Source organism: Dendrobates tinctorius, unplaced genomic scaffold, assembly GCF_039654945.1.
Source record: "Dendrobates tinctorius isolate UK_male_01 unplaced genomic scaffold, ASM3965494v1 ptg000043l, whole genome shotgun sequence".
Classification (NCBI taxonomy): Eukaryota; Metazoa; Chordata; class Amphibia; order Anura; family Dendrobatidae; genus Dendrobates; species Dendrobates tinctorius.
Window position 1 is genome coordinate 16,113,838 of NW_027361711.1, and position 16,066 is coordinate 16,129,903.

The 16,066-nt window shown below is 43.0% G+C and overlaps 1 protein-coding gene across 1 annotated transcript in view; it reads left to right on the forward strand.

Annotated features, from left to right (window-relative positions):
- STK10 (serine/threonine kinase 10) overlaps positions 1-16,066 on the forward strand; it is a 143,717-nt gene that overhangs the window by 24,892 nt on the left and 102,759 nt on the right. The window contains exon 2 of the mRNA XM_073575220.1: positions 2,655-2,819. Within this exon, the coding sequence (XP_073431321.1) occupies positions 2,655-2,819 (165 nt within the window). The remainder of the gene's footprint in view (positions 1-2,654; positions 2,820-16,066) is intronic.

Below are 16,066 nucleotides of genomic sequence, written 5' to 3' on the forward strand. Positions count from 1 at the left end.
CTCTTTTAATGAGTCCACGACAGCACCCGTTCACTTCCCCCCCTAAATATATCAATAGTTAAAGTATTACCAAATAATGGATAAGAAAGATGTTAAAATAAGAGAACATTGCCTAATCCTTGGCGGTCCTTCTGGTACTCTGAAACGTAAAACTGAGGAGGAAAGGCGGACCGCCCCTTTTATCTTTCCTGTAGGGTTTCCTGTTCCAAATGGGCGGATCCGATACCTCCAGTGGGTGCTGTCGTGGACTCATTAAAAGAGCATTACCGGTAAGTAATCCGGCTTTTTCTCTGCTCTGTAGCATTACTATGAATGCTGAGCGGTGTGTAACCCCACCCACACCCCTGATTGGAGCTTTCCTGTATACACCGGAAATTGACAGTCAGTGGCGGGGCCAGGGGTTACACAGATCAGCACAAGACTCCTAGTCCTGCGGTGATGATCTCCTGCTGATAAAACACTGATTGTATTTAAACTACAATAAGCTGCTGTCAAGTGACACGTTCCTGGAATCCTGTTCTCTGCCCCTACACTATGCTGCATTCAGATGAAATGGCAAAAACCTGCAGGCAAATTCTCTATAAAGAAACAATTTACCAGGTATGGAATCTGCAAAGATACCAAATCAATTGCCAAACTAGACTTCTTATAGCAAAAATGAGATGTGGCCCCACACAAGAGCTAAGGCAGCACAAATAGCCATATATAAAGGCAAGCTAAGAGTAGACGGGTCCCTCGACCTCTGGGCATAGTATCACCTGCTACAACCAGATCTGTATACTGCAAGGACAAAAATCCACATCCTACCTTGCAGTATACTGTATTATCTGGGTGATGGACCCACCTGTGGTTCTGCGGCAGCCTATACCTACTACACGTGCTTTGACTACTGAAAGCCAGTAGCCATGCTGCGGAAAGACATCCAGTCCCTTCCTGTACTTATGTGAATTCTGCATGGATGGCTTTGCGATCGTGCCTGGGATTGACTAGACAGACCTACTATTACCCATTGATGCAACGTTCAGACCTTCTATTAATGGTTGCATGTATGTACTTGCAGGCACGCCCCGCGGGTGTAAGCTAGCTGATTAATATGTACAGTCATAGTAGTGCCTGAAAATCTGGAAGTGTTTTTAAATGAGTATTTAGTTGGATCATGTCCAAGATGGTTTCTTTTACTCTTTTGTGTTAATTATTAGGTGCTTTCATTCTGTGATTGGCGTCTTACGTCGGTTCTCATACTGTATTTGAAGCTGAGCGGCGCGTGTTCTCTTCCCGGATGCTTCAGTATTGGTAGACATGGCTGCTCTCCATGCACAGGGATGTTTGAATCGCGTTAATATATCTATTTGCTTTACAAAATAAGTGTGGCTTCATATTTAAGGATGCTTTCTATTACCTGGCTTATAATCCAGTTTTTTAATGTTTAGATATTAACTGTCCTTATATTATTGTTAAAAGGAACCTGTCATGTTTCCAGATGCTATTAACCTGCAGAAATCAGGATAACCTGCATGTTAATATGCAGTGCGACAGTCATACTGAGTCCGTCTGCCAGGAGGAAATTAACCTTATTCCTCCCGGCAGGCTCCGGCTTTCAGTCATAGAGGTGCGGCTTCAGTTACCACTTAGTACATAGTGAGCAGTGACTGAAAGCACGGACTGACAGCCGGATCAGCAGTGGATCAGTGTAGATCCACTTGTCAGTGCCGGGGTTGGTTACAGCTGCGGTCACCATGTACTGAGCGGTGACTGAAGCCACTCCTCTATGACTGAAAGCCGGAGCCTGCCGGGAGGAATAAAGTACATTTCTTCCCAGAAGTCAGGCTCTCGGTGTAGCAGCGCTATGTTTTTAGAATACTAATAACCTGCAGATTAACATCATATATGCCGTTAATAGCATTTTTTCTTTAAATGCATGGGTTTCCCTTTAAACTAAAGATAAAGTGGACAACCCCTTTAAGAAGAAATCCAGAAAACTTCTCTTTTTCAGTGCAAAGCTACACCCGCTCATAGCGAAAATGCCAAACTAACAGGCATGCTTCATTTAAAAGGAAAAAAAAAATGGCATATATGACCTTAGACTGAAATGTTAAAACTTTGCAGATACAAATGTGCGGAATAATTTTCATGTGTTGGTTATTTAGAGTTTAGTTTCCTTTCACACTTTGTAGTGAGCTGCCAGTCCCATTAAGGGATTTTTATAGTGCTCTTTGCTCTGTAATTTTCTTGTTTCATATGTGTCTTTTGAAGTGTCGAGTTGAAAGAAATACATACAATAAATTTAGACATTTAAAGGATTTGCCCGCTTGGAAAAGATATATCTATCTTTGGATGAGATTTAAATTTTTAAATATATGCAGCTTATGAATATTGATTTTAGCAAAGGTGTCGTGTCAAGATTTTTGGCACTGTTCTCAGGACTCTGCAGTTCCACAGCTCCTGTATTGGCATGTCATCAGCTGTATATGGAGGGGATTGGCTGACTGGCTAAGTCCAGCCGGGCCCTCTTTGCCGTGCAGCTCTCGCCGGGCCCTCTTTGCCGTGCAGCTCTCGCCGGGCCCTCTTTGCCGCGCAGCTCTCGCCGGGCCCCCTTTGCCACGCAGCTCTCGTATTGTTTTTGACGCTTTATTGATTTATTTGTTTCTTTTTAGGCTAAAAACAAAGAAACTGGCATCTTGGCAGCAGCCAAAGTCATTGACACAAAGAGTGAAGAGGAGTTGGAGGACTATATGGTTGAAATAGAAATTCTGGCGACCTGCAATCACCCCAACATTGTGAAGCTCCTCGGTGCCTATTATTATGAAAACAAGCTGTGGGTGAGTAGGTTACATGTTCAGCACAATGGTGTTGGCCTCTTTCACGACTTGCTTTTTTAAAGTATAGCATGTACATGCTGCTTGTGTCCATAGGGGTCCAAAATTTAGACCGAAGGAGTACTCTTCGCCTCTGTCTAGTTGGTATATGTAGGCTACCCTGTTCAAAAAATGTATACTGGACAGAATACAAGTGTTTTTTTTTTTGTTTTTTTTTGTTTTTTTCCTTATGGTAGACATGCGGTATCTGTTAAATGTATTAAACATGAGCTTTCCATTTCCTATTTGTGATGTGTCCATTAAAGAGTAACCAAAGTAGTAATTTTGGCAAAAATGGAAATGAAACATTGGCAGTCATTTTATTTGGGAAGTTGTCTTCATGCCTGTAACAGTTACATGTAAGTGGCTTCCAAACCCCTGCTTTCCCCCCACTGTCTATGTCCCTGCCTTCAGCCTCACTGATATTAGGAGTACAGATGATGGCAGTGATGGGTCAACACCTGTCTCCTCCTCTGACTGTTGTGCTTACAAATACTGATGTAAAATACTGACCAAATACTGAACATGTGAACTTGGCCTTATACAATCTCCCGCAGCACCCTGTATCCGGTGCGGACACAGACACATGAGGGCCCCTGTGCATTAACAGTGGAAGGACCCTTTGCAGTCATATTGCTCCTCATAATGCACAAGGCCATCTCTTTTGAAGGTAGAAGAGGGCCCCCTTACTTTTGGGCCCCTGTGTGGCCGCACAGTTTGCACCAATTACAACAGGGTGCTTGTGGAAGTAATTCTGTGCTTCCATTACAGTATACTAAAAGGGGGCTGTAAGGATATGTGAAGCCTGCTGCAGGTAAAGACAGAAAATAGTGGGGGCAAAAGCAGAGGTTTGGGCGCCACTTACATGTCATTTTTTTCACAGTAATGCAGACTTTCCATGCTGGACAAAATAATTTAAAAAAAAAAAAAAAAAAAAAAAAAAAAGTTTGGTAATTTTTTAAAAATATGCCAAAATACCTGTGCCAATGAGCACAGGTGCCGCACGCCAAACTGTCACCTAAATACTAATTGTAAAGAAAATTCTATGTCAATGTTGCATAGATTTAGAGATTTAGGACGTGCCTGCCACCTTTTTGTAAAATGTAATTAACCCCTGAGTCATAACAGGAAACTATACAACAGCCCGATCATTTGATTTAAAGGGGTTGTTCCCTTTCATTAAAAGTTAATTTCCAGGTGCAGGGTGTTGTAAAGAAACACACCACACTGCACTCGCCCTACTCGGGTCAGCCCGCGAGTCTCGCCATTGCTCCTGGTGTCAGGCGTTGGCTGCGGTGCGGACATCATGTAGATGGGACGCCCCGGTCCGAGCCGCTGAGCTCACTGATTGGCTGGCGGGAGCAGCAGGGAGACTCGCCAGTAAACGTATGTTAGGGCTCTTATTATTCTATAGGATGCTGAAGTCATTGGCAAGTGCACTAACATGGAAGTGATTGTGTGAGCTGTGGCTCGCCAGGCTGCGCTGGGGCATATTTAGTCAGTGAGTGTTATTTACTGAAGGTTGGCCTTGTGTTACATAAGTGTGCATTATGAAACCTTTCAGATATGAGACTGATCACTATTGATCCATGCTGCACTGTACAGTCATACTGAATACTAGAAGAAAATAATAACGGGGTGCTCGATCACATGCTATGATAGAGGGTATGGCAATGCTTTAGAAGGAACCTCACAATAGCGCAGGGAATGGCTGTAATACCGAACCATTGGGGCTCGCTGTTCCCTATAGACTACGGGTGGGCAATTAATTTTGCTGACGGGCACTTGAGACTGTGACTGTTGTGGAGGGTCGAACCAATAGGCTGAAATTAATTCTGCTCAATATTAATTATAGTAATTTTATAATTGTATCAGTTACCATTGAGCAGAATGATGTATACTGACATACCCTGTATACCGTAAGAGCCCCCCCCCCGCATGGCCGCCTGTATACTGTAAGAGCCCCCCGCACGGCCCCCTGTATAGAGCATGAGTCCCCCACATGGCCTCCTATGTAAATACCAACATCCCATACACATTTCAAAAAAAAACAAAACACGCTCACCTTGCTCTTGGTCCCCCTTCTCTCTGCTCCTGTGCACGGACTGTCCGCCGTGCACAACTGACTCGATGAAGTGACATCCTCACATCTGCGGTCTCACACGCTGATTGCTGGAAGAGGGGGCCCAGCGGCCCCACCTCCACCATGTAGTCACCACTGTTTGCATCCCAAGGATGTGTGGAGCGGTGACAGCGGGCAGATGAGGTCAGAGTGCCGCCCGTGAACCACGGTTTCGGCCCCTCGGCTGTCTGTCAGTGGGCCGGACTAAAACAGCCAGAGGGTCGGATGTGGCCTGCGGGCTGCACTCTGCCACAGGCAGGTCTGCTATAGACTGTCTAACAAATTACCTTGCCATATTCATAAGCTTTTAAAGGGGCCCTGCCATAAAGTCAAAGGTAGAGAGTATTTGCTCTTATTTTCTTTCCTCAGTTCCCGTGCGTCCTATTTGATGGATTTAAAAAAAAAAAAAAAAAAAAAAAAGCAAACCATAAATCTAGAGATATGGATGGGCCTTTTTATCTATTGCAAATTTTGATGGTCTTTACAAGGGGGTGAGGCTCACAGGACTCTGTCTTTAGGCTGGTCTGCTTTATTACCCTGTGAGCCATGCCCCCTTAATAAAGACCATGAAATGTAGCACCAAAGAAAGACTCCTATCGTTGCAACCGTATGTCATATAAACGGGATATTCAGGGGAGCATATAATGAGCAAAAGCTGACTTTGACAGGTCCTCTTTTAAGATAACCAGTGCAAAGTAGTTAAAGGATAAATGTGGTGACAGATTCCTTTCTAAACTATTAATATGGGCACACAGGTTATAGACAGCTGAAAAAAGTCCTACCCTTGCTGTCTCATATCAGATGTGTTGTTGTGGAGAAATCATTTTTGATCACTTTATGTAAATGACTTCTTCCAGGCTATGGGGAGGATGGTGCCTGGAAGATAACTCCCCTTTCATGTAAAATAAGCTCTGGAGGCAGAGTTACCAGTGTGATGTGTAGTGACCCCTCTCTGCTCTCTTAATCTCACTGCAGAGGTGTGTGTGATTATACCTGACATATCTCCAGGTTCCTCTCAGCTCCAGCTTCCATCTCACAGGTAGCCAGGGCTGCAACATTGTTTGCAACAGAGCAGAGCTCAGAGAGCTGCAAAAAATGTTATATTTGCTAGAAGACAAAGTTCATTTTTCCGGTTCTCTTATTTGTATGTCTCACACTGGTATCTCCCCCTTCAAGTAAAATAATCTCTGGAGGCAGAGTATCTTCCAGGCAACGTCCTCCCCATCTAGAAGAGATCATTTACATATTAAGGCAAACATGGATTTCTCTTGATTAAGACATCTGATGGCAGATATTAAGGGATAATTTTATTCACCTTCCTATGACCTATATGCACATATAAATGACCTAGGGAGGGGTTGATTCTCTTTTATAAAACCATGTGGAAAATGGACCCAAACATTGGCTGTCTTTTTTTTTTTTTTTTTTATAAGGCATTTTGTGAAAATAGCAGGGGGAAATCTGATTGTTTGCTGTATGTATCCACCCGATTCTAGTGTTGATAAATATTTCCAAATGTATTTAAAGGGACTGTCCAACAATTCTCCACAACCGCTAGAATGGAGCCCTAGTGACCTGACTGTCCTGCCTCAGTTTCAGGTCTTAGAGACAGTTGAATAATGTACTTGACTGTCTCAATCAGTCCCACACACCCTCTCTACTGAACTGCTCAGTTTTGAGGTGAAGAGGTGGGACCCCTGTTTATTGGTTGGGGGAACTTCCTTTTACTTTTTTCAGTAACAATTAAGTTATTTATTACGGAAACTCCCCATCTTAGGTGCCAGAAATATTCTTCTTTATCTGCAGCGTCTTTTGTATTTTTCTAGGCTGCGTACTTGGCTGCAGTATATTCATTGTGCATTGTCCAGCCTACTTCAGGATTCAGCAGTTTTGGGTGTTTCCGTTTTTTTACCTTGTGGATGGCTCTCATGCATGTGATGTGAGTGGGGATGGGGGCTCTCATGTCTCCGATCACATACCAGTGGGGTAGTGTGTTGGGACATGCATAAGTCAATGCCTGAGGGTGGTGGTAATGCCTGGAATTGTAGAGTGGGTTGAGTTTTCATGTCCTCTTCTGTAGCTGGTTACCTTTTCAGGAATACTTGGGCCCGTTCAGTAGTTTATTACAGATGCCTGTTATACTGCATTCTTTGCTTTACTTGTACAAGGAAGCTGAACGAAGGTTAAAGGGACTCTGTCACCAGGCCTGTGCTTCTCAGTCTGTAGAGAGACTGGTTCTAGCGCTGGATTCAGGTTTTCATTCTGCAATTCTGATTAATACCTAGTTATTGTTTGCAGCACCAAGGTCCTCTCCATTCTATTCATGCTTCAGATGTTATCAATGCACAAAGAAAGGGTCCCAATTACCAGATCTCTTAATCTTCCTCCCTATTTGTCAAGAGGAGGATGGTTAACTAGATGGAAGGATAGAAGGTTTGCCCCCCAACACTTATACTCTCCTCCAGTATCGGCATGGCTCTCCCGCGGATCATGTGACACTCAGTATTGCGATCCCTGTAGCCAATCAGCGGCTGATTCACTCTCCCTGCTGTTCTCGCTGTCCCTGGATGTGTGTGATTTGTCTGCCGGCAGGGAGAGTGAATCCTAGGACAGCCATGCCAACACCAAAGGGGAGTATAAGTGTTATTTTACTGAGGCAAACGTGCTAATTAAGAAGGGATTGTCCGAGCAGTGGACAATCCGTTTGTCAAATCTTCCCGTAGGAGCTTCCTAGTGCAATATTATGACCTCCATGTTTCCAACCACATTTTCATCTATGACCTGTGCGTAATTCTGATCGATGTTATATTTTGGGGGTTTCCTATGGCCGAAAGTCTTGGTGCTTCAGAGCAGAGAAGAGATTCCCTGACAACAAATATATCTGGGAATTGTTTTTTACATGGATTATAATCATAAAGGTACAGAGATATTACATACACATTGTCCCAATTTGAGAAACCCTGATTGGATTGGTGATAGTCTACATCAGGGCCTTTACCTACTCATTAGCATATCTTTGTTGCAGGGGTTATCTGGGACTTTTTTTTTCTTATGGGGCTAAAAACTTACAAGCTTGTAGTTGCCAACTACCTGTCTGTTCTGTCTGAGAGCGGTGATGGACTGCGTCGGCAGTTTTTGAGGCTTCTGTTGACATCATTCTCTTCCCCTCTGCTCTGTTGACAGGGCGTTTGTGCAGTGTCATGCTAGTTGACAACCAGCTCCCTGCTGCCGAACTGCGGGGAGCCGGCTCTCAATCTGCATGACATCGGCAGTGATGCTTTATTGAAAGAGCAGACCGGAAGAGGAAGAACTGTCAGTGACTGCTCTGAACTGGCAAAGATTGGCGCCGGGCAGATCAGCAGGCAGGCAAGATGGCAAATACCTGCCTGTATGCTCTTAGCCCCATAAGAAAAAGTACGAAAGCCCCCCCCAAAAAAGCCCTTTAACTAGGAAGCACAAAGAGATGACATTTGGTCACTGTAGACTGTTAATCGCAGACTAATGTACTTACCTCCTATTTGAAGGCATAATGATGATAAACTTACATCTGACCAGAGATGGTTAACCTTTTAATTCACATAACTGAAAACGCTGTCCATCAGCTGCGGAAAGACTGGGAGAGCCCACAGATCATGAATGCTAGGATTCAATGTTACCACTGTTATTCTGACCAGTATAGCAAGAAACCTAGTAAATAACATTCTGATGGAATCAAGGGTCTTTGTCATTACTTGTTTCCATCAGATGGGACAGCATAAGCCAGGTGACGGATTCGATGTATTCTAGCACAATGTGTATACCACATGCCTTTTTTGATAGCCGGTATTTATGTAATTATTACTTTGCACCTAAATATTGTTTTAGGATTATAATTAGAATTGCTACATTTATACTTGCATGACACCACACACACTCGGGTAGTTAAAGCATAGTGAAAGATTAGGAAAAAAAACCTTGTTTGTTAGAACTTTCTTCATAACAAGTCCTGTAATCTTTGGGAAGGGGGCACATATTTTTAAGTTTCTATATGCGCCATTCAAGTGTATGGGTTTTACAGTTCAGAGTTAGATTTTTGCACCAAATTTCACCCAGTGCATAAATCATTCCCATGATCTTCATCACGGGTGCAGAGCTGCCCAGCCATCCAGCTTTCTGCTTGTTGGGGGCGATGTGCTCCTGCCCGACTTTTGACAGTTTGGACCAACGCTCCGGAATTCCCAGCCATCTTCAGAGCAGTGTTTTACAACCTCTATAGAAAAATGCTTTTAAGAACTGTGCTTTTCAGCCACCGCTGATCTCCAGATCTCAACCCCATAGAAAACCTTTGGTGAGATTTGAAAGTCCGTGTTGCCCAGCAACAGGCCCAAATCATCACATGGAGAAATGGGTCAACATAACACCAACAGTGTGTGCCAACCTTGTGAAGACATACAGAAAACGTTTGACCTCTGTCATTGCCAACACAGGATATATAACAAAATATTGAGATGAAATTTTGTTAACGACCAAATACTTATTTTCCACCATAGTTTGAAAAATTAAATCTTGCCAAATCGGACAAGGTGATTTTCTGGATTTGTTTTCTCATTTTCACTCTCATAGTTGTGGTCTACCTATGATGTCAATTACAGGCCTCTCTCATCTTCTTAAGTGGGAGAACTTGCACAATTGGTGGCTGACTAAATACACTTTCCCCACTGTATGTTACCATGATATTGCTTGTTTTTACAAAGCCACAATCTTGAGGTCGAGTTAGGGTACCGTTACACTTAGCGATGCACCAGCGATCCCGACAAAGATATGGATCGCTGGTGCATCGCTAAGTGGTCGCTAGTGAGCTGCCACACAGGCAGATCTCACCAGCGACATCGCAGCGGTCGGGGGTTGCTAATTACCTGTCAGACGAGGCGATCCTGCGTCCTCCCGCCCACGTCCACGTGTCGCTTGTCGGCGCCGCAGGAAGTGGCCGACGAGAAATGGTCCAGGCTCTTCTCGTGCGACCAGCGATGAGCAGCCGGTCGGAGGTAAGTATCAGACATAGTGATATCGCTAGCAATATTGCTATAACGTCACAAAATCGGTGACTTTACAGCAATAATGCTAGCGATATCGCTATGTGTAACGGGGGCTTTAGAAGTTGTTACTAGTCAGTAAATAATCCTATCAAATGCTTCTAGGATAAATGATTGTGAATTGCAATCCAGACCTGATCGCTCACCTCTGATAAAAGGGGAGCAGGTAGCTATAAAACAGAATATATTGTTTTTAGTCACTTACAAAAATCCACCGCATTCCATGCAACTGCTGTGTTGATATTAACCTCTTCCCTGATAGTTCTATATATCATTCCTTTTTGCTTTCATTTTTGTGGAGGTGCTATTGGAGCCCTATATTTCTCTAGCGCTTATAGAGGTGATTGTTATGGAAAGTAGGGTTAGACCTGAGCATTATTTCTCACTACTTCTTGGCATTGACTTATTGCTAGTTCCTGTAGGATTTGTTTGCGAGAAGACCATTTCACAGTGCACCCATCATTATGCTGTTCTTTGTGCTCTCTGCATTATAGTCCAGCTTTTCCTAGGGCAGTGTTTCACCGGTCATTGACAAGCTGCAGGTCGGCTTGTGCAAACAAGGTATTGATGTGTTGTCACTGTCCACGAAGCACGCCGCACTATGCGTGCTGTCATGTCTGGAAAATCTGCCCCTTAGTGTTCCCCATCCAGAGATGAGGTACATAGTATATGTGGGGAAAGTGCTGTATAATGATCCTAAATTAGTGCTCGTGTCATCATGGTGTAATGCCATTCCAATCTTAGAATCTAGTGTCCCCCGTTCTACCATATGGCAGCAGAGCGCTGGCTATGTTCTGCTGCTGTATCACCATGAATGCGCCCCTAGTAGACAGCACAAAAGGCAAAGCCTCTCTCCATATGCATGAATGTGCCGAGCTGGTGGGCAGAGAGCCCTGGGCCTGAATACGGGCATTGTACAGTCTTCTGAGCACGGCACAAAAACCTTATTCTTGCGATCCCACCTACAGAAAGTGTTTCCCTTCCACTGACGCGCAGAGCGGCTTCTCTGCTCCCTATTGTCATCCCCGAGACATTTTGGGCAGAATATGGACAATTTATAGCTAGTTTAAGGGGTATGTATTACCAGATTCACAATGTGCATGGAATGAATGCGATTAGTTAGATGAAGCTCGTGTACTTACTTTGAAAATCCGTGCCAAGATGGTTGTAGAGTGCTTAGACATTTTATCTTCATGTCATTAAAATGCTCATTTTAAAATTAGTATTATGTGGTTCTTCTAAGGCCTGTTTCACACATCAGTTTTTTGTCGTCCTCCAAAGTGTGTAAAACGGATCTGTTCCTGTTTTGCTACAAATGGATGCTACCGGATCTGTGTTTTTTTTTTTTTGTTTTTTTTTTGTTTTTTTTTACGGATCCGCTTTAGCCACTAATGCAAGTCTATGATAAAAAAAAAAAAAAAACGGATCCGCCAAAAAAATGGCGGATCCATTTTTTTAACGGAAACCGACGGATTTTAAGACGTCAAAAAACGGAAGTGTGTGAGCCACCTCTATCATGGATACCCAAAGTACATTGGCCTCATTTGGTGTTGGTGATGTATGATCTTCTTAAACTTAACCCAACTTTGAAGCATATGTTTAGCAGCCAGCCATAAGATGTGTATATGGAGGGATGCAATCTTGCAGTATGGACCTTTTTAAAGGAGTATTCCCATATCAAGATAATATCCCAATGTGTAATACTACATCTCTAATTGGAGGTACTATAGTTCTTCTGATTTGCTATGTTGCTTACCCCATGTCCAGAGCATTGCAGTAACTTGGGTATCACCATGGTTATGACCATTAACAGCTATTTAACAGTCACTGAGTGGTCGTAACCATGGATACCTAAGCTATTGCAATGCCCTGAATATGAGGTAAACGACCTAGTGAATCAGAAGAACTAGGCTACATTTCTAATTGGAGGTATTTGTTATTATTACACTTATTAAATATTGGGGTAGGATCATGGAGATGGGAATACCCCTTTTAAATATAGTTGTTCTGAAGCATCTGTAGGACTTTGGACTTCTGCTAGAAGCCAGTATTCTGTTGTGTACACTGCAATGGGTTTCTAATATACCAGACACCAGTCCAATATAATATTTAACGGGTTGTCCAGTAGGACAGGTCATCAGCATCTAGCACCCTCGCTGATCAGCTGTTCTGTGGCAGCGGCTGCCAGATGCACTCAGATGCATACGACAGAACTAAACAGCTCCATCAACTGCTGAATGGTTGCGGACGGGTACTGCAGGTCGACGCCTATTCGTTTGGATAAGGGTCTGTTATAGTGTCTGCCATTTACACTGAAGCATTAGCTCAGCTGCGTGTGCTTTTCCATTAGTGTAAACTGCAGAGCTTGTGGCGGATTCTTTTACCAGAGACTCGAACGCACACGGGATCCCAGCCTCCATCAACAATGTTAACACCTCTACTATGCTAAAGGTATGAAACTGCTGCGGAATCCGCCCAAACAATTGACATTCTGCGGTTTGTAAACCACAGCAAAACCGCGTGGAAAAAACCGCAGCGTGAGCAGCACAGCGGTTTTGAAATGCCATTGGATAACATGGTACTGTACCAGGTCTGTGGAAACGCAGCAGAATCCGCAACGTGTGCACATAGCCTAAGTGTTACCCTTAGTTATCCTTTTCATAATTATACACTTCCCAATCTGTGTGAACTTTTTATAGAAAACCACACTGAAACGTGAGTAAAGTAAGGATTCACATGAAGTCTAATCACTCAGTGACAACATTATTACAATGTTTGTTTTTTTTCCTTCCAATTTGAGACCTGAACATTTTCTAGTTCTTTTGCTTTCCTTTCTATAGTCATGTAGTTGACTTCTGAATGCCCTATAGACACATTCTCATTAGGACTCATGCACCCTACTGAATTATGCCTCTGTATAACACCCTGTTATACTTGTTCGTATTAAAGGGAATCTGTCAGCACGTTTTTGCTATGTAATCCGAATGCACCATGATGTAGGGAGAGAGACCCTGATTCCAGTGACGTGGCACTTACTGGACTGTGTTTTGTTGTTTTTAGTAAAATCAATGTTTTATGAGCTGGAGATAATCGCTAAATGACGACAGCACCTTCTAGTCCAACCACGTCCAACACTGATTAGCAGCTCTGTTACTATACAGTGTACAACAGAACCTGCTAACCAATGGGGTGGGTGGGGATCATAGTCTTGCTCAAATGTCCTCCCTTGTTACATCTTCATCATTCTGGTAGATGGCAGCAGATTTTTATTAAGAATATCTCGGTTCATTTGTCCATTCATCCTTCCTTCAGTTATATGAAGTTTGCCAATGCTGTAAAAAACAACCCCTCACCATTTTGTTCCCACCTCCAAACGTCACTGTTGGTATGGTGTTTTCGGGGGGTAATATGCAGTATTTTGGACTCCAAACATTGTGTTTTATTATTTCATCTGAAGAGTTCATTTTGGTCACATCTGACGAGACAATATTCTCCCAGTATTTTCACAGGCTTTATCTAAATGTTTTTTATTAAACTTTATAAACACGCTTGAACATGCTTTTTCTTCAGCAATGAAGTCTTGCGTGGTGAGTGTGCTTGTAGGCCATGGAGGTTGAGTGCATTACTTATATGAAACAATTGTACTTTCCGATTCCAGGTCTTTGTGTAGCTCTCCATTGGTGGTCCTTGGCTCATGGACAACTCTTCTTCTTTTCCTAGGTCTGAAATCTTGCAGAGAGCACCTGGTTGTTGCTGGTTTATGGTGAAATAATGTTCTTTCCACTTCCAGATTATGGCCCCAACAGTGCTCAGTGGATCCTTTAGTAGTTTAGAAATTCTTCTGAAACCCATGTGTTCTATATGTTTTGCAACAATAAGGTTGCAAAGGTCTTGAAACGGCTCCCTGGTTTTACCCATCACAAGATGCTTCTTGTGTGGCTGTTTGGTAATGAGATCTGAACCACCTGATATTATTTTTTACTAAGTGGCAGGATTGCTTTGGAATCACTGATGGATGTGCAAAAATCCCTGGAAAGTCATGACACCAGCTAAAATTATTTTTTCATGTGTTTGATGACAAACTAAACCTACTTTTTTGTCTATACTGCGGTTCGCAGATTAAGCTTGTAAATATAAAGGCAATATTGGGGTTACAAATGCACAGCACACGCTTCCCATGCACAATCTGTCCGGCTGAGAGGGCTGGATTCTGAGAGCGTATGTCTGTGAAGGATCTGCTTGTTCAGAGCTCTAGGAAAACTCCAGCATGCAAGTTCAGCAGGGTGGAGGACTGCTGACTTATTACATGCTTTTACTTCCAAAGAAAAATGTCTTCTGTCAGAATTCTAGCTAGATAAAGATCAGTTTTTGCATTCTGGTATATGAGGCTCCATATAGGAATGTAAAGATTATTTAGCTTTAAATAGTATATATGGCTCTTACACATGCAGAGAGATTAGGTTAAATATTTAATAGTCGATCATTCGGCAAAGAAGCTTTCATGAGGGCTTATGCACATAGCATTATTAGGGTATGTGTGCATGTTAAAATGAATATGTTCACAAGTTTTTGTACCCCATCTGAGAGCAGCATATGTTGACTGAGAACTTGCTTTCAGTGATGTATAACTTATTGGGCTGCTTTCTGTCATTTTAATAAAATCACAGTTTTATTTGTTGTAGATCAAGCAGTTCTCTGAATGCTGAGCTCGATATAACCCGCCCACACCACAGTTTTCTGCCCGTGTACACAGGGAGCTTTCAGTCAGTGGTCATGAATATGGAGGATTACCTGGCAGCAGGTTTTCTAGTCCTCCAATGATAACATTGCTGCTTTATCAGCAGGAGATTATCAAAACTACACTAAGCAGCCCACTAAGTGACACGTGACTGGAATCAGTGTCTCAGCCACCTAATCTGACAGCAGCATAATATATGGGCTAAGACCTGGTGACAGATTTCTTTTTAATATTTGCAGAAGACCTTTCTACTCCGAAAACGTGTCTACTGGCAGGAAAAACACTGCCTACAGTGTGCACGTTTTTGATGTTTTTTTTTCTTTTTTTACAACCAGTTTGGGTGAAAAACACTTCAAAAACATTGAAAGAAATGACATGCTGCAGATCTGAAACAGAAAAATAAGCAGAATGTGTGTGAGAGAAAATTGTGACGTGCATTTGTATTCAGCCCCCTTGAGTTTTTTGACTTTTATGACCCACCTTTCACTGAAACTACTGCTGCAAGTATTTTGGGGTATGTCTCTACCAGCTTTGCACATTTAGAGACTAAAATTTTTGCCCAGTCTTCTTTTTCAGTCACGTTCTAGCTCAATAAGATTGGATGGAGACGTCTGTGAACAGCAATTTTCAAGTCTTACAACAGATTCTCGATGGGATTTGGGTCTGGACTGTGACTGGGCCATTCGAACACATGAATATGCTTTGACCTAAAACAGGGGTCTCGAACATGTTGATCCCATGAAGCCCCTGAGACTGCTTCATGTGGCTCACAGGCACCTTATACCCCTTGATAATCACGGCCTCATCCAGGGGTCTGCCGACAGCAGCTCTTTATTACAGTTGAATGTGCTTCCTTATCAGGGTTATGTTATGCGCAGTGTTGGTCTTCTGCCACAAGTAGCATTTTGCATTTTGCCCAAAAAGTTCAAAGTGGCTCTCATCTGACCAGAGCACCACCTTCTACAGGCAAGCTGTGTCCCCTACTTGAATTTTTGCAAACTACAAACAGGACTTCTTAAGCTACGTTCCCACAATCAGGAAGTAATTCTCTGAAAAATTGTCACGGTGATCTGCTGTGAAGACATTGAGCTTGAGCTGCGGTCACCTCATCACTGGCATTTTCCCACGGTCCAGAGATCACCGCAGTTCAGGCTGTGAAGGGAGGGCATTGTCAGTGACGTCATCGCTAGTAACTGAAACTGCGCTGCCAGCAGCTCATTTGACAGTGGTTTTCAGCCGGGATGGTCAAATCTTTGGCACTGTCCAGGTTGAAAACTGT